Source organism: Canis lupus, chromosome 9 (assembly GCF_003254725.2).
Source record: "Canis lupus dingo isolate Sandy chromosome 9, ASM325472v2, whole genome shotgun sequence".
Classification (NCBI taxonomy): Eukaryota; Metazoa; Chordata; class Mammalia; order Carnivora; family Canidae; genus Canis; species Canis lupus.
The window spans coordinates 10,657,370-10,684,182 of NC_064251.1; the positions used below are offsets into that span (position 1 = coordinate 10,657,370).

General features: G+C 41.6%; 1 protein-coding gene across 4 annotated transcripts in view; it reads right to left on the minus strand.

Annotated features, from left to right (window-relative positions):
- MAP2K6 (mitogen-activated protein kinase kinase 6) overlaps positions 1–26,813 on the minus strand; it is a 121,488-nt gene that overhangs the window by 38,141 nt on the left and 56,534 nt on the right. For 3 of the 4 annotated variants that reach the window (XM_025436493.3, XM_025436494.3, XM_049113953.1), the window contains exon 2: positions 5,405–5,471. In XM_025436493.3, the coding sequence (XP_025292278.2) occupies positions 5,405–5,471 (67 nt within the window). Of the gene's footprint in view, positions 1–5,404; positions 5,472–8,439; positions 8,580–26,813 lie in introns of those variants that run through there. The other variant, XM_025436495.3, reaches the window with a different exon arrangement.

Sequence of the window (26,813 nt, forward strand, 5' to 3'; positions counted from 1 at the left end):
CTCACTAGCACAGAATCAATTCAGAATTAGCTGTTGCCAATCAAGTATGGGGACAGCTCAGAAACCTGAGCCAAAAACACATTGGCATCAGTTACTCAAAGAAAGAGCTCAAGCAGAGGGACCACACACACGAAACTAGGAAGAATGGAGCTCTGTCCCAGGATATTTATTTTTGTGTAGTACGGCAGAAGAAGGCAGGGTATAAATGGTAAGAGTCACCAAGCCAACCCTAAAATATCGCCAAGAAAAACACAAAATGTGGAAGCTACTTCTTTAGGACTACAAATATAAGAATCGGTATTAAAATACAACTACTACTAATAAGGCTCTCCATGAGCTAAAGTGGTCTAGTCTATAATAATAAAGCGATGCTCTTGGCTTTACACAGTGAAAAAGAAAATCATATTCAAAGTTTATTCTAACACATGAGGGAAAGACAACACAGAAACTATGTTTATCATTGCGTAGGTTTTTATTCATTTGTTTATACCAAGGAAGGATTTATTGTGGCTTTCATAAAATTCACAAAATACAGAAAATCAATATAAGTTAGAAGAAAATGAGGACTAAAAATTTAAAGGGAAGGAATGTAAGACAAGTGGAAGGGTGACATAAGAATGTATCCAAAAAACGGGCACCAGGGTGGCTCAATCAGTTAAGCGTGTGACTCTCGATTTTAGCACAGGTTTTCATCTCAGAGCCCTGAGTCAAGCTCCATGCACTCAGTGGGGAGTCTGCTTGAGTTTCTCTGTCCCTCTCCTTCTGTCCCTCCCCCTCTTGCACACATGCTCTCTAAATAAATAAATAAAATCCTTTAAAAAAATCAATAATACTAGTAAACCTCAGTAAGACTGATACAAACTACAAGAGAGAAGGCACAGATTACCAATCTCAGGAAAAACTGGGATATCACATGTCCTGCAGCCATTCAAAGAATAATTAGGAAATACTAGAAGCTATGTTACTCTTATAGATTCAACAACTTAGAAGAAATGGACCAGTTCCCTGAAAACCTACAACACCCAAACTTGAAAAAACAGATCATCTGTAGAGTCCTACAACCATTACAGAAATTGATTTTGTATTTTAAAAACTCCAGGAAAAATAAATATATTGGCTCATTTTGTTTCACTGGAGAATTTTAGCAAACATTTTTTAAAAAGAATTAATACAGATTTTATGTGTCTACCAGGAAAAAAAAAAAACACAGAAGAAACTCTTAACAATTAATTTTATGAGGCCAAATTACCTTAATGTCAAAACCAGAAAATAATAACACAATGAAAAAAAAAAAGAACTCCAAACAATCCACTACAGATGAACATCTCTCATGCATTTAGATGCAAAAATCCTCAGCAAAATTTCAACAGATTGAATCCAATGACATATATATAAAAAAAAAAAAAAAATGTACCACAACCAAGTGAGATTTATCTTGGGTATGCAAAGCTAGTTTAATATTTAAAAATCAATCACAATGCAATCCATATAAACAGTACAAAGAAGAAAAATCTATGATTGTGTCAAGTGATGCACAAAAAAGCACTTAACAAAAATTCAACACACATTAACAATAAAAACCCTCAATACCCCATGACTAGAGAGGAACTTTTTCAACCCTCAATTTACAAAAACCTAACATCATGCCTAATGGTAGGATATTGAATGCTTTCCCTGTAACAACAAAGCAAGGTTGCCTGCTCTCACCAATCTTATGTGACACAGTACTGGATATTCTTGCTACTGAAATAAAGCAAAAAAATAATAAAAGCTTTTTAAAATACAGTTCAGAAAGGAAGAAAGAAAACTGTCTCTATTTGCAGATGGCATGACTATCTACATAGAACTCTAAAAAATCTACAAAAATGAAAAAAAAAAAACTCTACAAAAACACTCCTAGAACTTCTAAGTGAATTCAGTATGGTCACAGATTATAAGAGCAATACAGAAAAATCTATTGTATTTTATTTTTTTATTTTTTATTTTTTTTATTAAATTTTTATTTATTTATTTTTTTTTTAATTTTTATTTATTTATGATAGTCACAGAGAGAGAGAGAGACAGAGGCAGAGACATAGGCAGAGGGAGAAGCAGGCTCCATGCACCGGGAGCCCGATGTGGGATTCGATCCCGGGTCTCCAGGATCGCGCCCTGGGCCAAAGGCAGGCGCCAAACCGCTGCGCCACCCAGGGATCCCTCTATTGTATTTTAATACACTGACCCTTAACGGTGGAAACCGAAATTTTAAATGGAGTATCACTTATGGTTACCTCCACAAAATGAAATACTTAGGTAAAAATCTTCACAACCCCTAATGCAGAGTTTGTATGATGAAAACTATAAAATATTGATGAAAGACATCAAAGAAAATCTAAAGACTTGCAGAAGTCTACCAGGTTCATGGACTAGGAGACAGTGTAGTCAAGATGTCAGTACTGCCTAAATTGATCTAAAGGTTCAACATAATTCCTGCCAAAATCTCAGCAAGTCCATTTGTAGACATAGATGAGCTACTTCTAAAACTAATATGGAAAGAAAAGCCCTAAAATAGCCAAAATTATCTTGAAACATAAGAACAAAGTGTGAAGCAATGGGTTCTTTAAATTGTCACTGAAAGCATGACCCATAAGAGGAAAAATTGCTAGGCGGGATTTAATCAAAATAAAAGGATGAGGAGAAATGTTTTCAAATCGCATATCTGACAAACTCCTCATGTCTAGAATATAGAAAGAAGTCTCAAAACTCAACGTTAAAAAGGGTAATCTAATTAGGAAGCAGGCAAAGACATGCACAGATATTTCACCATCAAAGATATATGGATGGGAAATAAACACCTAAAAATACTCAGCAGCATTAGCCACTAGAGAAATGAAAATGAGAACCGCAATGGTACGATATTATACATCGATCAGAATGACCAGTGGGGCACCTGGGTGGCTCAGTCAGTTAAATGCCCGATTCTTGATTTCAGCTCAGGTCAAGATCTCAGGGTCATGAGACAGAGTCCTGTGTCAGGCTCCATGCTCAGCAGGGAATCTCCTTGAGATTCTCTCTCCCTCCCCCTCACTGCCCCCCGCCCCGACTTGCACTTTCTCTCTCACACACACAAATAAATATTTTTCTAAAAAAAGAATGACTAAAATGGGAAACAGTGTTAATGTTGGCAAGGATGCAGAGAAACTGGATCATTCATAAATTGCTAATAAGAATGTAAAATGGTACAACCACTCTGGAAAATACTTTGGAAGTTATTTCAAAAATGGCCTTACCATATGACCCAGCAACTGCACTATTGGACATATGTCCATGGGGAAATGAAGACTTATTTTCACGCAAGAACTTGCTATGGTCATAACAGCCCCAAAGTGGAAACTACCCATATCTCCTTCTAAGGCTAAAGGGTTAAAAGAAACCATGGTATATCCATATCATGGAATGGATTCAGTAATAATGAGGAAAGAATTATTGATACAAGGAACAATTTGAATGAATCCAAAGAAACTACGTGGAATGGAAAAGCCAATCTCAAATAGATGCATGATTCCGTTTATGCAGCAACCATGAAAACAAAATGGAAATGTGGAACAGATTAGTGGTTGCCAGAGGGTTAGGACTGGGGGTTAGAGGTAGACGTGGCTCTAAGGGAATAACACCAAAGAGTCTTGTGGGGTTGATACAATTGAGTATCTTGATTATGGTAGTGGTTCCATAAGGCTACACACGTGATAAAATCGCATAGAGCTACACACACACACACACACACAAATGCACACACAAGAATTTACAATACTGGTGAGATTTGAATAAGTTCTAGGCTTACACCAATGCCACTCTGTTTTGATATTGTGCTGCAATTGTGTGAGATGTTAACATGGAGGAGAGGACACAAACCAGGGGAAGAGTGTATGGGATCTCCCAGTGCATTTCTTTGTAATGTCCTGTGAATCTACAATCATTTCAAGTGGAAAAGTTTCAAAAGTCTATGACATAGAGTCCTATGCAGATAGTACAGGGAAGGAATATATTTGAGTCTAAACTCTTGAGAAACCAATCAGAGGGGAGAAGTTATGAATTACACAGGTCACAGGTCCACAGGAAAAAACAAAAAACAAAAAACAAAAAACAACCAAAAGGGCCAGAAAAAAAAATCTCTCGCCATAGCAGATATGAAAAGAACCTAGTCCTGTAGCGCCTCACTAAAGGAACTGTCTAAGGTGAGTGTGGCCCTTGAGCTACCCTGAGGAGTGGCCCTCCACTCGGCTCCATACTTCAATGTTCTTGAACCGAACATTTCTTCATACCACTCATGGAATAGCCAATGGTCTCAACAAAGTCTTACAGTAGACATGATCAGAACATTCCACCACCAGAAGGGGCAATTTCTGATAGGATGAATCATGGTGAAGGCCAAAAACCTTTAGAAAGGGAGACACTTTTGTAGAGATGAGCAAAGGCCTTTGGTCTCGAGCTTCCACTGGGATGGCCTTTCCTTATACTTGCTCTGCCTCTCTTGTACTTCTGTTCTGAATTTTTTCCTTGCAATTTCCATTCCTCCCAAGGAGATGCTTTGTAATAACATAGTCATACCTCCAGCGGGACAGGAGGTATTCTCACCACCCCACAGAGAGAAAAAGAAATAAGAGAGAGGCTAAAGGAGAGGGTAATCCTGCTTCACCGGGACTTGAGCTCACTTAGGGATTTGGGCCAAAGCCTCTGCTAATTAAAATTAAAAAGTTCCTTTACTTCATTTTGTCTTCTATTTATATGGGACAGGATTTAGGTGTCAGGATGTTGAGTCCTTACCAAATACCATCTTTCCATCTCAACCCAAGTTTTATAGTCGTGGCTCTCACAGGGATTTGCTTATTTGCTCAAGTCTATGTGGAAAAGGCAAAAAAATCCACATCCAGGGACCTTTCTGAACTTCATAGGACCCCACCTGCCAAATGCATTTGTGACACTCCATTTTCTGCCAACCAGTAAGGTGAGACGCTGAGTTCAAAGCTATCCATTCAACATAGATTGACTGACCTGATTATTTCAGGTCTCAGAGCAGTGAGCCCATGGTTCCCGGCTTTAAAGGGCTCTTCTTGGAACACCTCGGTGGCTCAGTGGCTGAGTGTCTGCCTTTGGTTCAGGTCATGATCCTGGGGTCCTGGGATCGAGTCCTGTGCCAGGCTCCCCAGAAGGAGCCTGCTTCTCCCTCTGCCTATGTCTCCGCCTCTCTCTGTGTGTCTCTCATGAATAAATAAATAAAATCTTTTTAAAAGGGGGAGGGGGCTCTTCTTTCTAACAGTGATTTCCATAGTCAAGGCATTGCTCATCAGCCCAAAAATGAACCCCCCTTCCCTGGAAATCTGTAAAGTGAAGTGTTTGGAGTAAGACGATGATCTTGTCAACTTACGTGGAACTGGTCTGAGGTTGTTCAAATGCTTCTTTTGGAATTTTAAGACCAGGGTTCCGCTTCCTGCCTACGGGGAAAGACATAAGCATAAAGTTAAGGTCTGTATTACAGCATGAGTGTGGGGACAGAGACACTGCAGCAGAAGTGAAGGAGAAAGGGCTAGCCTGGGAACGTGGAGCTCTCACCTCCTCATTCAAAAACCCCACCTCCTAGCCAGGAAGTCTGTGAGTGACCAGCACCCAAGCACCAGGCAAAGCACAGCTTCCCAAATGCAGATTGTGGTCATGGATGAGGTTTTTCACCACTTAAGGATGAAACTATCAGGGGCCCCGGGTGGCTCAGTGGTTGAGCGTCTGCCTTTGGCTCAGGGCATGATCCCGGGTCCTGGGATCGAGTCCCACATCAGGCCCCCTGCATGGAGGCTGCTTCTCCCTCTGCCTATATCTCTGCCTCTGCCTCTCTCTCTCTCTCTCTCTGTGTGTCTCTCATGAATAAGTAAATAAAATCTTAAAAAAAAAAAAAAAAAGGATGAAACTACCAGTATAAGAATGCTAACTCTCTTTACTCAGGAGAGCTGCCCTCTTCTCCCTGCTGAGAGTTGGTTGTTTCAACTTCTTTGTTCTTTCCTGTACAAAATAATGGTAGATGGTAAATGGTAGCTATAGAATTTTTCCTTTTCAATGTCAGTCAAATATAATCACCCTTATCTCAGTATCTTATAACTTTCTAATTTGATCTGTAAACAACTGATAGAGTTAGCTACAGAGGGAGAATAAACAATACCTTCCCACCCCTCTGCCCTGCCCATTTGTCAACCACCTGCCATAAGCTGAAACACCTAAAGGAGGGAGAGAGTAATATTTATTTACATTTACTCTGTTCCAAAAAGGAATAAGATAACAGATGGGCTCGTGCAGGGAGGTTATCACTTCTTTTGGGGCCAGGTGGGATTGTAACCCACATGTCATCTCTGGATTGAAACTGCAGAGACTTTGGCTCAAATAATCTTGTTGATGAATAAAAAAGAACAGGCTGACGGGGCACCTGGGTGGCTCAGTTAGTTAAGCAACCAACTCTTGATTTGGGCTCAGGTTCCTATGATCGAGCCCCGTGTCAGGCTCTGTGCTGGGCATGGAGCCTGCTTAAGATTCTCTGTCTCTCCTTTCCTCTTGCCCCTCCCCCATCTCTCAAGGAAAAAAAAACAAAGAACGCACTGAGAAATGCCAGCTCAGGAGACAGATCCAAGAAAATAGTCTCTTAAGGCCCCAGAATATTCCTCACCTAAGGAGATCCTGTATCTCTTCCTGCTTGGCAGGGGAAACCAAAACAGATCTGGATAGAGGGCAGATAGTTCTACTTTCTTTTCTCCTCTCTGCTCTACATTGCAGGGGTGTACTACAGCAATGACACCAGCCCTGGACAAAGCCCTTGATAGAAATTCTCAAGATGCAAAGAAACATAAGACATCAAGCATATAACCTCCTTACAGGAAAATGACATCCAAAGACTTCAGTAACTGTTCAACATCGGAGAGCCAGCAACAACCCAGCCAGGATCAGAATCTAGGTCTCCGACACCCAAATCGCAGCAAGAGGAGCATGAGATTTTGAGCTTTTAAAAAACCAGTTTACATCTAGTACTTTCCTTACCAAGTAACCTCCAGAGTCACTTTTCATCTGACTCTCAATATCCTCAACTGTAAAATGGGGAAATAATACTAATCCCTACCTTATTGGGCTGGATAGGAAGGCCAGAGGGTATCACATATGAACGAACACAGACTTATCTTAAGTAGCGGTTAATTATAATCATTTAGAGAAAGAATCTGTACAGTCTCAATAAAACAGAGTAAGTCATTTAAGAAATTCATGAGTGGAACTGGTCAGATTATCTCAGTCCAAGATAATGTGTAACTGACTCTTTTTCTCTATGCCTTCAGAATCCAAAATCAAGACTAACTCTGCCAAGTTGTATAAAGCCAAGAAAAAATATGCTTGGCAGTAGCCAAGGCAGAGAAAGCCTTTCAGGTCCACCTTCATTGTAACAGGTTTTCTCAAATGCTCTCCTACTTTGGACTCATCTCTGTGTTTCATAAGACTCAAAACTCACTATGTACTTTCCTCCTCCTGGAACTCAGATGTCTGCTTAGCTCACACTACTAAGTTAGTCAGTTAGACAATATGTAAAGCCTTGTCCATACATATGGTGGATAATACAAGGAGCTGTGCTGTATCCCAAGAACGATGATAAGTGCTGGATCTGATAGTGAAAATCCAAATAGATGTAGTGGCCTAATTCCAACGGTTCCTCTCCATGGGCCTCAGTTAAATTGACAGAGGATGCAACTTTAAATGGGATACTCTAGTGAGGAATGAACAAGTGCCATTTGTCCAGATGACCACATCTCTACTCCCACCCAGGTGCCAGGTAATTCAGATAATCCCAGCAGATACAACCCTGTAGTCCTCTCCATTAAAACAAAATAAAACCAAAGTTAAATATATTTTGCCTGTGAAAAAAGGCTCCCCTGACGCCATTTAAGCAAACCAACAGCCAAAGTTATATTCCCGTATCTCTCTCTTCTTCATTTCTAACTCAGCTCTGACAAGATAGATGTCAAGAGAGAGAGCTATTTATGGGGGAAACTGCCTTTGAAAAATAGAGCAATGCATTTTTCTACCATAGCAATTGATTATTAACAATTCACTATTCTATAACTCAACAAATCATTGAAACGTCTATGCAAAGAAAGAGTAAATGAAAGAGAGAGAGAGAGAGAGAGAGAGAGAGAGAGAGAGAGAAGCCCTTGGCACAGAGAATAAAGGAATAAATGACCAAAACAAAAATAAAGTCTTCCAGGTGTGAGAAAAAAAGGCTCCTGCTTCTCTTCTGACAGCAGTAAGACAACTACTTGCAAGAGATACCAAACCTGGTTGAATTACACAGTTATAACAAACCCTGCCTTCATTTTCCATAGTGCATCAAATCAAACAAAAATCGCAGACACATGCACCAAAATTCCACAATTCACTTACTTGCCCATCACTGAAAGAGGAGCCCAGTAAGAGGCCGGGAGTGACTCGGATGAGGTTTTCAAGGCTGCAAGCAAGGCTAGCAGAAGAACACCACACACAAGGCATTCTTTGCTTAGCTCTGAAGACCACACTTCAGCAGAGAGAAGCAGCACTGAATAGACTCCACCCTCTCAAGTGCAGATTGCAGCAAACCTCTCTGAGTTTATTGTTCCCAGCAAACCGCAACTTCACAAAGAAAGAAGGAAAAGTGGGTCCATTTGGACACCAAGGCGTGATGCTAACCGTTACCCTGACATGGAAGAAAACAAATTTATAAAGGAATTCTGGACAGTCGTGCATGCTCCAGCCCTTCTATAAATGCTTCTTTCATTTCTTAAAAGAAAGAAAAACGATATGTGGTCAGTTCCCAGCTGTGTTTATTTCAAAGCAATCTGTTCCCCCTGCAAGGCCTGCCAACACCTGACGTTAACATTTAACACCACGTTGATGAAAGAAAGAAAGAAAGAAAGAAAGAAAGAAAGAAAGAAAGAAAGAAAGAAAGAAGAAAGAAAAAGAAGAAAGAAAAAGAAGAAAGAAAGAAAGAAAGAAAGAAAGAAAGAAAGAAAGAAAGAAAGAAAGAAAGAAAGAAAGAAACTCAGTGAGGAAGAAATGTAAATGATACAACTAAGTGCCCAAGTGCGTTAAATGGCCCTTTCCCTTGATAAACTGAAGCAAACACGGAAAACATATCAGAAAATAGGCTCTGTGTTGTGTCACATGCTAGTAACCACCTTCTCAGAATGAGAGAATTCCTGTGTCCTCCTACAGACCTCGATTGTTGGTACAATCTGCAAAGGGTAAGCCTCGTTGGCTTGCCTGAGCATTTGCAGTGCTATATTACATCAGCCTGGGCCACACCCAGGCTTGTTTTCTCTGAAAATGTAGCCCCACCACACACATATATTTGCAAAATTCATCTTAAACCAAAGCCGGGTCATTATAATCCTGGCCCGGAGCAAAATGGCACTGGAAAATAAAAACCTTGCCAATAGTTAGCAAACATTTCCCAGGCCACAGAAATGTTCACTAGCTTTGACCATACCGAAAATGATGGGGTACACAAGACCTCTTGCTCAGTACCCACGCGGACGGGCTATGTACAAAGAGCTTCTCTCATGTGCCTTATTACATAAAACAGAAGACTGTGAGCCAGTGCCAACCCAAACAGCAAGAGAATCCCACAGGGTCAACAGAAGGTGGCATCATGAGGATACGGTGAAGCCTAAATATTTGTCAGCTTGGCCAAGAGGTTGGGGGGCATGATTATGAGGGTTTATGATTATTGACACAGCTTTACAAAAGGATGGCATCGCTTCCAGTGCCAGATTTATTTTAAAAATCTGTTTCCCAACGTGAATGGGATTTCCAGCCAAGTAACTGGCAACCTGGAAGCCTTGGCTGCCCTCTCTTTAATACTTGCATCTAGGCTTAAGTCCCAAGGGGAGCTGGCGCTGAAATCGGCAGAGGAGTGTCATTAGATGTTATTAAATTGCGATGATCAGAGGCAAAGCAGCTAACAGAGCAGGGCAGAGGGAAGGGAGTGCAGGGAGAAAGCTGGCTTTGCAACAGCGATAGGACGCAGATGCTTCCATTCCCCCTGAAACCCCTGGATCTCACCCACCACTGAGACTCCAGCCAGTGTGCCAACCTTCTTCAGAACTACATAAGATTTAGAGAAAGAAAGCTGACAAGTTTGTGTTAAAACGTGTAGTCATTTTGATTTCAAGGAGGGAGATGGATTTCAAGGAGGGAGATGGATCTTTGTGCTGCTTCTGCCTAGAAGGTTCTAGCCCTCTTGTGGACAAGAAGCCAAACTTCCATACCCAGCTCTTTTATCATACACCCCCACAGAACCCTCCCAGACCTTCCTGAACACCCCTTCAGGGTCACAGTCCACATGTCCGGTTTTCATATCCTAGCATCTCACACAGAATGTGAACTCAATGCACTTTACAGAACCTCGGACATTTTAGCTTAAAATGTCCACTCTGTCTCTGTTGGCAAGGATACCCATAGGTGCGGCCACTCTGGAAGGCAGTATGAGGGTTCTCAAAAACCTAAAAATATAACAACCCTCCAATCCAGGAATTGCACTACTGGGTATTTACCTAAGGAATACAAAAACACTAATTCAAAAGGATATGTACACCCCAATGATTATTGTATCATTATTTACAATAGCCAAATTATGGAAGCAGCCCAAGTGTTCATCAACAAATAAATGGATGAAGATATGGTGCACACACACACACACACACACACACACACACATATACAATGGAATAGTATTCACCCATCAAAAAGAATGAAATGCTAAAATGATAAATTTGCAACAATGTCGATGGAGCTAAAGAGTATAATGCTAAGTGAAACTAGTCAGAGATTTCACTCTTATGTGGAACTTAAGAAACAGAACAAATGAACAAAGGAGGAGAAAAGAGAGAGGAGGACAAACCAAGGAAGGAAGACATTCTTAACTAAAAAAGAACAATGGGGACTCCTGGGCGGCTCCATCGGGTAAGTGTCTACCTTCAGCTTGGGTCATGATCCCAGGGTCCTGGGATTGAGCCCGGCACCTGGCTCCTTTCTCCTCAGGAAGCCTGGTTCTTCTTCACCCTCTGCCTGCTGCTCTGCCTATTTGTGCTCTCTCTCTCTCTTAATCTGTCCAATGAATAGATGAAATCTTTAAAAAATAAATAAAAAATAGGGATCCCTGGGTGGCGCAGTGGTTTAGCACCTGCCTTTGGCCCAGGGCGCAATCCTGGAGACCCGGGACCGAATCCTACGTCGGGCTCCCGGTGCATGGAGCCTGCTTCTCCCTCTGCCTGTGTCTCTGCCTCTGTGTGTGTGTGTGTGTGTGTGTGTGTGTGACTATCATAAATAAATAAAAAAATTTTAAAAAATCTTTAAAAAATAAACAAAAAATAAAAAGAACAAACTGATGGTTACCCCCAAGGAAGGTGGGGTGGGGGATGGGAGAAATAGATGATGGGGACTAAGGAGTGCATTTGTTGTGATGTACAAAACTGTTGAGATACTGCATTGTACACCTGAAACTAAAATAACACTGTACACTAACCATATTGGAATTAAAATTTAAGAACCTAATAAATAAAAAAATGAATAGCTTAAACCCTTTACAAAAATGTCCAATCTGTCTCAAATGGCTCTCCATGACTGTCCTCCATTTATATTCCTCATACCATTTCTCATAATTCCACATTATGCTTGCATTATGTGTTTACTTCTGCATTTATTACTTGTTTAGCATCTATCTTCCCAGTATGGGTTCCATTATGGTAGTGATTTCGCTCACTGCCTGCACATCTTAAATAGTTGTCGACTGAATATTTATTTATTACTTTCTCAACTGTTTTGAATGTGAGTATTGAGCCCTTGAAATAATAGAAAAAAGAAACAGACTGGAGTAGAAATAGCACAAACTGGGCAGCCCGGGTGGCTCAGCGGTTTAGCGCCGCCTTCAGCCCGGGGTGTGGTCCTGGAGACCCAGGATCGAGTCCCACATCGGGCTCCCTGCATGGAGCCTGCTTCTCCCTCTGCCTGTGTCTCTGCCTCTCTCTCTCTCTCTCTCTCTGTGACGCTCATGAATAAATAAATTAAATCTTAAAAAAAAAAAAAGAAATAGCACAAACTTAAATACCAATAGACCTCAGTTAAAATTCCAGCTGTGCCACTTATTAACATGGTGAGCTTGAACACATTTCTTAAACCTAGTTTCCTTGCCTGCTAATGGGAGATGAGAGACTTGGGTCATTGAGAGGCTCAGTGGGCACAATATGTGTGAAGATATCTAGCAGGGTCTAACAGCTAACAGGCGCTTAATATATACCAATTTCTTTTCTTCTTTCCATGGTTGTCCTTAAATTTTTTTTAAATATGACCTAAATAGACTGTTCCCTGTATGGGCAGCTTATTTCTTCAGATGTCCTCCTCTGTTCTTCCTCTCTTATGTGATTTATGTTAAAATTACAGTTTTCAAGCAGCTCATCAATTTGGAACTATATTCTCTTGGTTCCCACTGACCATGGGAATGATTCCAGTTCTACAGACTCAGGATCTCTGGGAGTGTGGCCTCTGACTCCACATCTTTCTTTACGAAGGACTTACTTTTTAAAGAGCAGTTTGAAGTTCACAACAAAATTGAAGGGAAGATACAGAGAGTCCCCATATGCCCCCTGTCCCCTGCCTTGCCATCATCAACATCCCCACCAGAGTGGCGCACGTGTTACAACTGATGAATTTACACTGATGAATCATTATCACCCCCAAGTCCATAGTTTACATTGAGCTTCACTCCTGGTGTTGTACATTCAACGGGTTTGGATAAATGTATACTGATATATGTGACATATACTGACATATACAGACATGTGTGGATATCATTATAGTACCACATGGAGTATTTTCACTGTCCTAAAAACCCTCTGTGCTCTGTCTATTTATCCCTCCTTCTCCCCAACCCTTAGCAACCACTGGTATCCTTTAACTGTCTCCATAGTTTTGGCTTTTCCAGAATGTCATATAGTTAGAAACACACTGACTGGCTTCTTTCACTTAGTGATATTCCTTTATCTTTTCTCAGCTTGATAGCAAATTTCTTTTTAGCATTGAATACTATGCCATCATCAGAACGTGCCACAGTTCATCTACCGACAGGCATCTTGTTGCTTCTAAGTTTTGGCAGCTATGAATAAAGCTCCTATAAACATCTGTGTGCAGGTTTTCATGTGGACATATGTTTTTAATTCCTTTGGGTAAATACCAAGGAATGTGATTGCTGGATCATATGGTAAGACTATGTTAGTCTTATACAAAACTGCTAACCTGTCTTCCAAAGTGGCTGCATTACAGACTTTTTTTTTTTTTTTTTAAACTCTCCACAAATGATTGAATGTTCTAGCCAGGGTCAAGAACACCTTGTCAAGTATATGTCTAAGTAGAGTGTCTCCTTTTTTCACCATTTCTTTCTTTATGATGATAAGGTCACATTCCGCCCAGTCTCTGGTACTTCCCCCACCACCAATCAGTTCTTTGTGGCTAGTAAGAAATTCCAGATGAAGCTCCTAATGGGGCTATCTCTATCTTTGAGCTGAAACTGTTAATAACTCACCAAAGTAGACACTACAAGGAACAAGAAGTTCATCAAGCTACAAATTCTGCTTTGAAAGAGGGGATAAGAAAAACCAGTTCCTGTAATATCAGAGTACCTGTGATATACACTACAACTACCGCATCATGAATATATGGGAGGTTCAAAGCAGAAGAGGGAAATGAAAAAAAAATGATCTCACAGGGGAAGTGGTATTTTATGTGGTCCTTTGACCACTGGTAGGATTTAAGGCTATATGAGGATTTATTATCTTATTAGGTCTTTTTTTTTTTACATATTTAAATGTTTCCATTATAATTTTTTTTTTTTAAGTAATGGGTAGGATTTTGGCAACCAGAATGCGGAAATACAACAGTGAGATTCTAAGCAGAATGAGGATGAGCTCCCAGTGGTAGTGAGAAGGACCTGTGGTAGAGTCAAAAAAATTGTGAGTTGTCTACTCTAGACAAAGTGAAGGATGGTACTACAGAGAAAAATGAAAGCAGAGGTTGGAGCCAAAGATTGGAAGACCAACACTAATAATATTTAAATTTCAGATTTAAGAAAAGGAGTCATCTATGCTGTTCAGTTGAAGAGGTCATGTCATGTCATCCACATTTCAAAAAAATAATGTAACAAGATGAATCTAATATCTGCAGAATATTTGGAAATAGGGTACACACACACACACACACACATACACACACACACATCCATATATACAGACCTTGGCATTTTAAGCTTCCAGGTCTTTGCTTATGTTTTGCCCAAAATGCTGTCATCACTTGTCTCTACTGCTCAACTTTAACTCTCAGCTCAAGCATGTTCTCTTCCATGGAGCCTTCCATAAAAACATGTAGAATAAATGCTCCTCACCTGTCTGGTTGCAGTAGTCTGAATATATATTTAAAGTCTCCCTTCCTACATGGATTGAAACCCATCTGCTCCCCCTTGCGCCACACTGGACCGCAAGCTCTTCAAAGCCATCCCCCATGTTTCACCCACGTAGGAGTTAAGCACTACACCCAAGAAGTAAGAGGCAGCGACCACAGCAATCTGTCTGATAAATAAGCTGCTTAAATTTCATGGGGGCAACACCCCTAGGCTCTAGAAATTCACTGGATTAGAGGTGTAGAAGATTAGAAGATAAGCAGCAGCAGGACCAGCAGCAGCAGTAGTAGTATTACAGGTGGTAGTAGTAATAGTAGTAGTAATTTGGATTTTCCACACTTAAATGAAATTTGAGTGAATGTGGAAAGTCAGGCCAATTGGGGTAGGTGGTGGGGAGAAGGCAGATAATGAATTCCAATGCAGACGTGTTAAGTGTAAGATGTGGGGTGACCCCTGACAGATGAATGGAGCATTTCAAGCAGATGAATGGAGCTTAAGGCTGGGTGGCGGTTGGGGGTGGGGAGTAAATACGCAGATCTGGGAGTGACAAACAGAGGTAAAGAGTTGAATGAGAGTCAGGGAAACAAAAAGAGCAAGAGAACGAAAGGCAGTCAAGGCAAGAACATTTTGACAGAATGAGATGTGAATGAAGAATCAGTGAAAGACACAAAGAATTGCAGGATGCGTCAAAGAGGAATAAGCCAGAGCGTTTAGAGAAGCACTCATTTAGAAATGGTCCTGTTTTCAAAGAATGAAAGCACTCGGCAGACTCTTCTTACAACCTCATGTGATTGAAGCTCCTTTTTTTTTTTTGAGACCAGATCGAGCTGAACTATGTTTTGTCGTGTCAACAATTTGATGCTGACTATGTGTTCTTGAAAGAACCTAACAGCAAAATCACAGTCAATGCCCTTTACTTGTGGTCTGGGCCCAGCGTGAAGGTAGGAGGCAGGCAGTGGTTAGGTGGGGAATCCCCACTGTCTGCGCTCACCTTCCTCATTTATGTGCTGCTTCATTCATGAGTCTTTATCGAGAGGAAATGTAGTCATACGGGTGTTAAAATACCACTTTAAAATATGGCAACAGGTTGCTAAGAAATTTGGTGATGTGTTTGATCTTTTCAAAATGGTGGGCTAAATTTAATTTAGATTTAAAATTAGCATTCATATTTTAGAGCTAAGTACCGAAATGTCTCCAAATGAAATAATCTGATTGTAGGGTTTGCTTCAAAATAATATGGTGGTGGGGAGGGGGTCGGGGAGTGGAGATCTAGATGAACTTAGATTAGCCATGAGTTGGTAACTGTCAAAACTAAGTGATATGGATACATGGTGGCTCATTGTACTGTATACCATTGAATACGTTTGAAATTTTCCAAAATATAAAGATTTTCTTCAATAGCTACTGAATTACAGAAAGCTCTCTTTTAATATGTAAAACAGACGGATAGTGACTCAGAGGGTTGAATTTTTTTTCTTGGGAGAAGTGGATGACTTTTCCCTCTGGTCCAAGGTCACACTTTTAATAGAACTGTGATCACCTCCCAGCTAGCCAAGGAAAACTACAGAGGAGTGACTCTGATTCAACCAAGTTGCATGAAGACGAAGAGATGCAAAGAAATACACAGTTCCTCATCTGTGTTACCAGTGTTGAGTCGATTTCACACCATTTCTGCTATTGAGCTATGTTCTACTATGAAATAGGGTACATCTTTAAAGAAAGACCTCTGAAATTCATCTCTGTAAGGATGTGTCTCATCACCTTATAGAATGCCCTCTTTATAAAGACTCTTAGAAAATAAGACATGTCATCAATAATTAGAAGAGTTGGCTTCTCCTGTATCAATCTCTGCTTATGGATGATATGAATATTTTTCTTTGCGTGTCCTTCCTTAGGGTGGTGGCTGAAATGCGTAGGGCCAAACTGGGACTCATTCACATTCGCATTCCAGGAAGTATTTTTTGTTTGTGTCTTACCTACCCTTTTATTTTATTTTTTATGTATTTATTATTTTTTTTAAAGATTTTATTTATTTATTCCTGAGAGACACACAGAGAGAGAGGCAGAGACACAGGCAGAGGGAGAAGCAGGCTCCATGCAGAGAGCCTGACGCGGGACTCGATCCCAGGTCTCCAGGATCACGCCCTGGGCCAAAGGCAGGTGCCAAACTGCTGAGCCATCTGGACTGCCCATCTTACCTACTACCCTTTTAATACCATTTTATTATGGAACATTTTAAATACACGGGAAAGTAAACAAGACAGTTATAATCAATTCACATGAACCCATTCCTCAGCTTCAACAAATATCAACTCACAGCCAATCTCATTTCATCTATACCCACCCACTCTCCCAGACATCAAATCATTTCATCCATAAATATTTTATCAAGTATCTCCAAAAGAAATTGACTGTTTTTTAGAAAAAAGATTTTATTTATCTCTTTATTTGAGAGAGGCAGAGACAGCATGAGCAGGGGCAGGGAAGAGAGCAGAGGGGGAGACAGTGAGGGAGGGGGAAAGAATCTCAAGCAGACACTGTGCTGAGTGCAGAGCCTGATGTGGGGCTGGATCCCATGACTGTGATCATGACCTGAGCTGAAACCAAAAGTTGGATACCCAATCAACTAAGCCACCCAGGTGCCCCAGAAACTATTAAAAAACAAAACAAAACAAAAACAGGTAGCCCGGGTGGCTCAGTGGTTTGGCGCCACCTTCAGCCCAGGGTGTGATCCTGGAGACCCAGGATCGAGTCCCACATCGGGCTCCTTGCATGGAGCCTGCTTCTCCCTCTGCCTGTGTCTCTGCCTCTCTCTCTCTATGTCTCTCATGAATAAATAAACAAAATCTTTAAAAAATAAAATAAAATAAAATATAAAATAAAATAAAAATAAATAACCACAGCAGCATTATTACATGTAAACAAATAATTTCTTAATATGTACTCAGTGTTCAAAATTCTAATGGTCTCACAAATATCTCAAATATTTTAAAATTATAATGTGTTTGAAATAGGATCAGAATCAGATCTATGTTTGACGATTGCTTGATAAAGTTTCTTGTCTCACTCTTTATCTATAAGCTCTCTCTCCATTTCTTATTGTCTGTCCTTCCCTCTGCATGAAATTGTGTTTTTGAAGAAATCTGGTCATTTGTTCTATCAAGTTTCCCACTGGATTTCGCCCATGATATATATCCCCTATTGGTACAACACTTTCCTCTGCACTTTAAAACTTGATCACATTCAAAATTGACTTTTTTGCTTGGCAAGACTCCCTCACAGGTGGTCTCATTTTTATGCAAGCTATATTACTGCATTATATACATCCTCATGGACTCTCTCAAATTCTTGATGGAAAAAAGAAGAAATAAATAAATAATCCTTCAACAACACTTAGTATTCAACAATATTTTTCATCTTTGTCAACTTAATAAGCAAGAGTACTTCATTGTTTTTAATCACTTTTTCAATATTTAATAAAGCTGAAATATTTTACCTTTTTTCTATGTCTACCATTATCTATTTTTCTATGAACTGCCTGTTCAAACTATTTGCTTATTTTTATATTATTATTATGTTTTTATAAGAAAAGACATTGCCCCTTTGGTAGTGTGTGTTGCAACATGGACACACACCACACATTTGGGGGTTTTCAGCCTTTGGATTATATAAAATTAAAATTTTTTATGTTCCTTTATGGCCTCTGCATTTTTATAAAGCAGGAACATTGTTTCCTCTTCCCCAAATGGCTAGATACTTGTCCCAATACCACCTGTTAATCATCCGTTTCTCCATTAATTTTACGCACTTTATTTTTTTCTTTGAGAGAGAGAGAGACAGAGGGAGAGCACATGCGCAAGGCTAGGAAGGGATAGAGGGAAAGAGAGAGAGAATTTGAAGCAGGCTCCACACCCAGCAAGGAGCCAGACACAGGGCTTGATCCCAAGACCCTGAGATCATGACCTGAGCCAAAATCAAGAGTCAGACATTTAACCAAATGAGCCAGCCAGATGCCCCATATACTCTTTAAATATGTGTACCTCTTATTTAGGTTCATTGGCTTCTATATAAAAAAAAAATAATTAAATATGATGGTCACTGCAGATATCTTTACTTGATCCTGACTTTAAGAACACTCTTTTGGGGCGCCTGCCTGGCTCAGTCAGTGGAGTATGTGACTCCTGATCTCAGGGTTGCAAATTCGAGCTCCACACTGGGTGTGGAGTGTACTTTAAAATAAAATTTACACAATTCATAAAAAGAAAAGAAAAAGAAAACTTTCTAGCCTTCCATCTTAAAAGATTTATGCTGGGTTTAGATTCAGTTTGGTAGAAGAAGTATGTAACCGTTTACATTTTAGTGGGTGAAGCAGGCTAACAATGGCTTCCAAGATGTGTCCATATCCTAATCCTTGGCACCTGTGAATGTTACCATAGTAACAATTTTGCAGATGTGATTAAATTAAGGATCTTGTGATAAGGAGATTATGCTGGATTATCCAGCTGGGCCCTACATGCCATCAGAAGTGCCCTTATAACCAAGATGAAAGGGAGGTTAGATTCAGCCAGAGAAGACGGAGGCAGATCCTGGAATAAGGGAGCCAGAGTCTGCAGAATGCCAAAGAATGTGGCAGCTCCCAGAGGTTACATGAGGCAAGAAAAGGATTCTCTCCCAGAGCCTCTGGAAGGAGGCTGACCTGCCCACACCTTGATTCAGACTTTTGGCCTTCAATGACAGAACACATTTCTATTGTTTCCAGCAACCAAGTTTGCACAGATTTGTTGCAGTAGCTACAAGAAGCTAACACAGTGAATCATTAGAAATGGACATGGATGGATGCCTGGGTGGCTCAGTCGATTGGGCGTCAGACTCGTGGTTTTGGCTCAGGACCTGATCTCAGGGTTGTAGAATCAAGCTCCACATCAGGCTCTTCACTAAGTGCAGAGTCTGCTTAAGATTCTCTCTCCTTGGGGAATCCCTGGGTGGCTCAGTGGTTTAGCGCCTGCCTTCGGCCCAGGGCATGACCCTAGAGTCCCGGGATTGAGTCCTGCGTCAGGCTCCCTGCATGGAGCCTGCTTGTCCCTCTGCCTGTGTCTCTTCCTCTCTCTCTCTCTCTCTCTCTCTCTCTCTCTCTGTATCTCTCATGAATGAATAAATAAAATCTTAAAAAAAAAAAAAAAAGATTCTCTCTCCTTGAAAGGGGAACTCTCCTATAGTGTTGGGGGGAATGCAAGCTTGTGCAGCCACTCTGGAGAACAATGTGGAGGTTCCTCAAGAAGTTAAAAACAGAGCTACCCTACAACCCAGCAATTGCACTACTAGGTATTTACCCCAAAGATACAAATGTAGTGATCTGAAGGGGCCCATGCCCCAATGTTCATAGCAGCAATGTCCATAGGAGCCAAACTTTGGAAGGAGCCAAGACGTCTGTCGACAGATGAATGGATAAAGATGAGGTAGCGTATCATACACAAAGGAATATTACTCAGCCATCAGAAAGGATGCAGTCTTACCATTTACATCGATGTGGATGGAACTGGAGGGTATTATGCTGAGAGAAATACGTCAGTCAGAGAAAGACAATTATCATACGGTTTTACTCATGTGGAAGAGAAGAAACAGTGCAGAGGATCATAGGGGAAGGGAGGAAAAACTGAATGGGAAGAAATCAGAGAGGGAGACAAACCATGAGAGACTCTTAACTCTATGAAATGAACTGAGGGTTGCTGGAGGGGAGGTGGGGGGGATGGGGTAACCGGGTGATGGGCATTAAGGAGGGCGCATGATGGGATGAGCACTGGGTGTTACATGCAACTGATAAATTATTGAACACTACATCTGAAACTAATGATGTCCTATATGTCGGCTAATTGAATTTTTTAAAAAAAGGAATCTCTCGGGATCCCTGGGTGGCGCAGCGGTTTAGCGCCTGCCTTTGGCCCAAGGCGCGATCCTGGAGACCCGGGATCGAATCCCACGTCGGGCTCCCAGTGCATGGAGCCTGCTTCTCCCTCTGCCTGTGTCTCTGCCTCTCTCTCTCTCTGTGTGACTATCATAAATAAATAAAAATTAAAAAAAAAAAAAGGAATCTCTCTCCTCTCCTTCTGCCCCTCCCCTCTCACACTCATGTTCTCTCTCTCTCAAATAAATACATAAATAAAAGCTTTAAAAAAAAAAGAAATTGATACTGAATTTTATCAAATTCTCTTTCAAAACTTATCCTACATCTCACCTATCACACTCATGCTGCTATACTCTTCGACAAAATATATTTCTCTTTTCCCCTTTTCCTTTATTTTACCCTTTCTTTTCACTCCTTTCATTTCCTTCTCAACTGCTTCGGTCACTGACCTACCAAAGCATCCTACAATGCCACTGGTGATAGAAACACCTAAAAGGTCTTTTTTTTTTTTTAAAGATTTTATTTATTTCTTTGAGAGAGAAAGAGAGCAGGAGTGCACAAGCAGCGGGAGCAGCAGAGGGAGAAGGAGAAGCAGGCTCCCTGCTGAGCAGGGAATCTAATGCCAAAATCTTGACCTGAGCTGAAAGCAGATCCTTAAGAGACTGAGCCACCCAGGTGCCCCTAGAAGGTCTTAACCTGATGATAAAAAGGGGCAAAACAAGCACAACTGAGAAGTTAACTGCAAACTAGAAGAAATGGAAGTGGATAAATGGAGCCATCCTCCTCCTCAGTGGATGTCCTTCACTCAACAAAGAAGGAGTAGATGCTGACTTCGAGTTCTTTCTAACTCGATGACATCTCAGAGGAAAACTAAGAAATGTGACTCTTTCCCCAGGCCTGTGGCATATTCTGGAATCCCTTATGCCCCCTGCCAACAAGAAACAAGAATATAAAGAAACCATGGCCAAAGCAATGCCAAGAAACTATGGCGGGGCGGGGTGGGGTGGTGGGGGGATGCAGTAACTGGGTGATGGACATTAAGGAGGGTGCATGATGTGCTCAGCACTGGGCATTATAAAACACTGATGAATCATGACCTCTACCTCTGAAACTAATAATACACTATATATTAATTAATTGAATTTAAATTAAACCAAGCAAACAAACAAAAACTATGGCAGGATTCTTCACCTGGACACTCCTATCCTCCTGCCGGCAAAAACTCAGTACAATCCTCTGCAACGTGGTTGTTTCTGCAATATCTAGTTACCTTCTTTCCAGGGAGGCTGGATAGTTCTGAGAGTTGTGTTTTGCAAACCACAGCCTGGCAAAAGACCGAGGTGGGCTCTGCCTTTTGGTCTGCCACGTACTCGCGTGGCTTTATTGCACCTCCCACTGATGACACTCCAGGCTAGAGGTTCATGATGCTCAATTAAGAAACAAAGACCAAGCAACAGCTCCTGAGAGAAAACCACCCCATGCGAATATGATTTTTTGAGAAAAGAATGCTAATTTGCTAAAGCAAACAACTTAATTTCAAAGCAGACTGCTTTATGCAAATCTATTGTACTTCAATACTAACTATTTCAGATCCTGTGGGACGCTGAAGGCAAAATTCCACAGTCCTGGAGAAAGACTTGGGCCCTCTGTGTTTTTTTTTGTGTTTTTTTTTTTTTACTCCGGATAAACCATTGTCCCCATAATTAACAAGTATTGCTTCAGGCAGTGCTATAACTCTGGGTGTCAAAAGCAGTGGAGTTCTCTAGTCTTGGGTAATAAGTCTAGAAATTGTTCCAGGCAGTCACCTTGAAACATGTAAATCAGTTAATCTCCAAGACTCAGCACCAAAAAAAAGTACATGAATTCTTTACTGAACCAAAGGAATGTTCCACCTTCCTATGTGATCAGAAATATGAGTCAAGCGTGTAAATTTAAATACGCTCTGTGATGTCTCATACACGCTGTTACCTATACAATTTCCCTAAGTTGGCTTTCCCGGCTCACCAAAAATATGAGGAGATGATGTAAAATGATCCCTGGATACACTAATTTTATAAAACTTGCGTTAAGTCCGAGATTCTTATGGGTTTGACTTCAACTGAATATTACTGATGGCAATTCTCACAAGCCTTTATTATTGGAAAGCAGCCTGAAGGACTGGGGCAAACGCTTGTCCGACCAAGTTATATATGGTTCAGTTGGAAAATAACTCCACGTGACCCTGTCAAAATGAGGCCTAGTGGGAAGGGACCAATCATGGTGCTCATTAGTTGTAAAACCTTGAGAAGGTATTAATCCAAACCTCATCCTGAAAATGGGAATATTGGTATCTACCTTGGTGGAATGACACAAGGTAAGCAATATATACAGTGCCAACAGACAAAAAGGCGTTGGGTAAATGGATGCTGAAAATGGCCAGGTCAGCCTACGCTGCTGTTCTTGGCAGGTGCTTTCTGATGAACAAGTAGCTGCTCATGAGAATAATAAAAGCACCTAATATTTATTGAGAATTTACTACATACAAGGCATGGTGCTCAGCTTTGCACATAAGCTCTTAATTTAATGATCAGTACAAATGCATGGGATAAGTATCACTTCCTCCACTTCAAGGCTTTATGGATGTGAGATACATGGAGCTTTATGGATGTGAGCAGTCAGCCTTCCCATATCATATAATAGTATTTAGTCCTTTGATTGCAATGACTTTTCATCACAGGTCTATTTCCACTGGCTCGTAGGAGGATTATTGTTGACTTGTGTCCAGGCTATATATAAAATCCGAGATCCAAAAGTAAAATTCTCAGTTCAATCCCCTGTGCAGGCTTCCTACCCCCCTGCCCGGACTTCTCTTGATAACAAACTCAGGTTGTAAAGCTATTTACCGGCAACTAATGCAACATGACCTAAGGACTATCAGGAGATCAAAACTCGATGGAAGAGCCATATTGCCATGAACTTTGTCCAAGATATCTCACTGAACCTTTCTGGACTTTCGTTCCCCTGATTCGAAGACGGAAAACATCCCATCAATAAAACTAGCTGATTTCCTCATTAAATGGAGCTCTGGTATTTGGAGGAACACTCTATCAGTTTCATACATGATGTCATAAAGTTCTCTACCGTGTGATAGCTCTGTGGTATGTCTGTAAACCAGCACCCCTTCCCTAAGGGGGTTCTGATAAAATTGATAAGCCTATCGCCTCCCTGACATCAATTACTCCAGCAGGAGGGTAACGGTCAAATGACTATTTGAAACTCATCACTATGGCTTCTGTTTGCAAAATGTTGTCTTGGTGACACTTGGGCTGTGTGGTGACCCTCCCCTCTCAATACAAAGAAGGAGGGGGGTTAGCTCTCTCAGTCCATTAATGGATTCCTTGATTGGCTGATCCTGATGGTAATCTCAGCCTGACGTTTCTCCCATTTTACCCGAAGGTTCACCCGTCCTGGGCTGGACTGAACACTCAGGGTCACTGAGACTCTCCAATCTGATGACTCCAGAAGCCTTAACACTCAAAATAAAATAAATGCACAAAACCAAATACATCCCAATGACTATCTTGGGGCCATTTTTCTGAAAAGATAGAACTTCTAGCTTACTATCATACTTCTTCTCCAGAAAATGGCCCCGTCCTCCTCCAGCACCTAACAAATAAACCAATGAGGCCTTAAACCAAAGCACACTCACACTGCATCTGGCCATGTAACCAGAATGAGAGTCCACTTGGGCCTCTAGCACAATGCCTGGGGACACCATTAGGAAAATGTGCCTTCCACCGTGTGAGCACAGGACGCCCAACTCTGTAACCTCAATCTCTTCATCACAAGGACACATCGAAGAAAACAGGAAAATACACAGATACTTGGCCAAAAAAAAAAAAAAAAGTTATCTTTGGGGGGAAAAAAGGCACAGAGTACATTGAGGAAGAAACAAGAATCTAAGGAAAGTTTTGGAATTGGGGGTTTTTCTAAGTAGGACTGGAAATTTCTCAGCTGTCTAGCTGAAAAGAGAAGCCAACGGGGAAAGGGACAAAGAGGCCAGAGATGTGGACAGAAGCGATGGGGCCAGATTCCCGATGGGCAGAGTGGGCTCAATGGCACAGTGGAGAAGCCTGGGCCCAGAGGAAGGAGCGGAGGGTGTCTCTTGAGGACAAGAAGAACGACGGGCATAAAAAAGTGACGACAAAGAGAAAATTCAATGTGAAGGGAAGTTGAGAGAGGCATTCCGTATTCACGTAAAACAGGGTGTTCTGCCAAGATTTCCCATGGGGTCCTTGGGAGCACGGAGCCAAGAAACATTAGAAACAGCCAGAATAGGTCAGCAGAGGAGTTCCTGTAGTTTCCAATGAAACTTTACCACACACTCTTGCAGTATATAAGCTCCTGAGGAAGTAGCTAATGAGAAACATACGGGAAGATTCCAGAAGGCAACTCAACTATGTCAAGCTCAAGTAGGTGTGACCTAAAGCTTCCCTCTTTCCTCTGAGAACCTCCTCCAGTCCAGAGGTGGTCATCATAAAATGCGGAAACACACAAGTCAGAGGTGGTCCTCAGCTCGAGAACTATCCATGAGTCTCAGAGGTCCCACATGCATGTGATGAGCATTTCATTCTTCCAGAAAATTCAGAGGGTTGGCGACTTAAAGAGCTGGAATTCTTCATCTCCAGAGTTGCAAACCCTAAGGTCTAAAAAAATCTGAGCCACGACACTGCCTTTGCCCTCCAAATGTCATTACAACAGCTTTATTGAGATAGAATTCACACACACACACACACACACACAATTCATCTATTCAGATTGTACAGTTCAATGGCTTCTAGCAGACTCACAGAGTTGTGCAACCATCGCCACGACCAATTTCATGATATTTTCATCACCCACAAGAGAAACATCGTGCCCATTAGCCATCACGGTTTCCTTTCTTCCCAGTATCATCCCTCCTTCTGGTCCACGGCAACCACTAGCCTAACTTCTGTCCCCGTACAGGTTCCTATTCTTGACACTTTGTATAAACGGAATCATACACTTCGTATAAAAGGAACCTGTGCCTCCTCCTTCTGTGCCAAAGACTATGCTCTCCGCAGTTAAATGTGTTACTACTTCTCTTGATTGTCTCCATATCCAGAAGCTGTTGGGCCAAAAGCTTTGCTCCGTGAAGAGCTGAAACTAGGACCGTCCCAGGGGGTAAGGCTGTGCAATGAGTCCTGCTCTCCGTGTGTGCCAAGTTGCAAACAGGTTGGGGCTGGTGGGAAGAACGGAATGTCCCATGACAAAGAGGAGGGGCGCAGAGGGAGCCACGGCCAACAGGAGGAGCTGCCACGGTGCTCCACATGCTAGGGGAACGAAAGTGAAAGAGCACGAAGGAGCAGACAGGAGAAATGCAAAATTCTGGGAAATGATACTAAGCTCTTTAGAATGCTTAGCTTTCAAGAATACAAGCCCCGTGAAGGGCTGGGCTGTCTTTTAAAAACTCTGTGTTTCTTAAATTTGATAAACAAATAAGAAAGCATTGAACCTGGGGATATCAGGTTAAGTCTCCAAAGCCTCCTGTACTGGGGACAGAGCAAACAGCCAAGCGTGTGTGCAGCCAAAGCCACGTTATAGAAAGTAAAAGCACGTTTCCTGGGCTTAGCTCCCCACGGTTAAGTCAAAACCTGTTACATTAAAAACAAAAACAAAAACAAAACCCTGTTCCATAAAGCTCCAAGAAACCGTTCAAATTCTACGGTGGTCCTGAAATTCTGTTATGCTTGAGACTGGCTGGAAAAAGTTGGCCCTTAACAGGGGCCGAGCCCCTTTTTTCCATATAAAATAAATAGCCCTGGCTATGGGGTGAGCTCTCTTGGCGCATGGAGGGCAACCTGCTCTGGATGTCCTGGCAGAGGCTGTCATCACTGGTAACACACGCTCCCTCTGAGTATTTACACGGCCACATCATTTTTCAGTGAACTACACCACTTTTACCAGTACAAGCCGAAACACAGCGTGCTCTGACCTTGGGAGAAAAACGGAGACACATGCATTCAACACGTATCTCGGCTCGAAACCCTTGCCGCAGTCTTGATACTCAGAGCTTAAGAAAACTGTCCTCTGGGGCAGCTGGGTAGCAGGCCAACCGATGCCCCCCTGCTGGTGCTGCCACAACAGGGGTGAATGTCTTACCCAAGGGGCCACAGAAGCTCGTGATGCCACCAAAAAGGGAACTGAAGAGATAAACACACAGAGCTCTCATTCATTCATCCTCTGCCCCAAATACTCAGGACCCGTTATGCATCCATCAGCCCTGAGCCGTGCCCTGCAAGTAAGACATTAATTAGAGCTAGCCCCCTGCTCCCATCCATCCCCAGCCTCTAGGATGTCTCTTCTGGAATGATCAAGCTACACTGCAAGATTCCCACAGGCTGCAGGAAGGACAGGGCAATGGTTACTTTC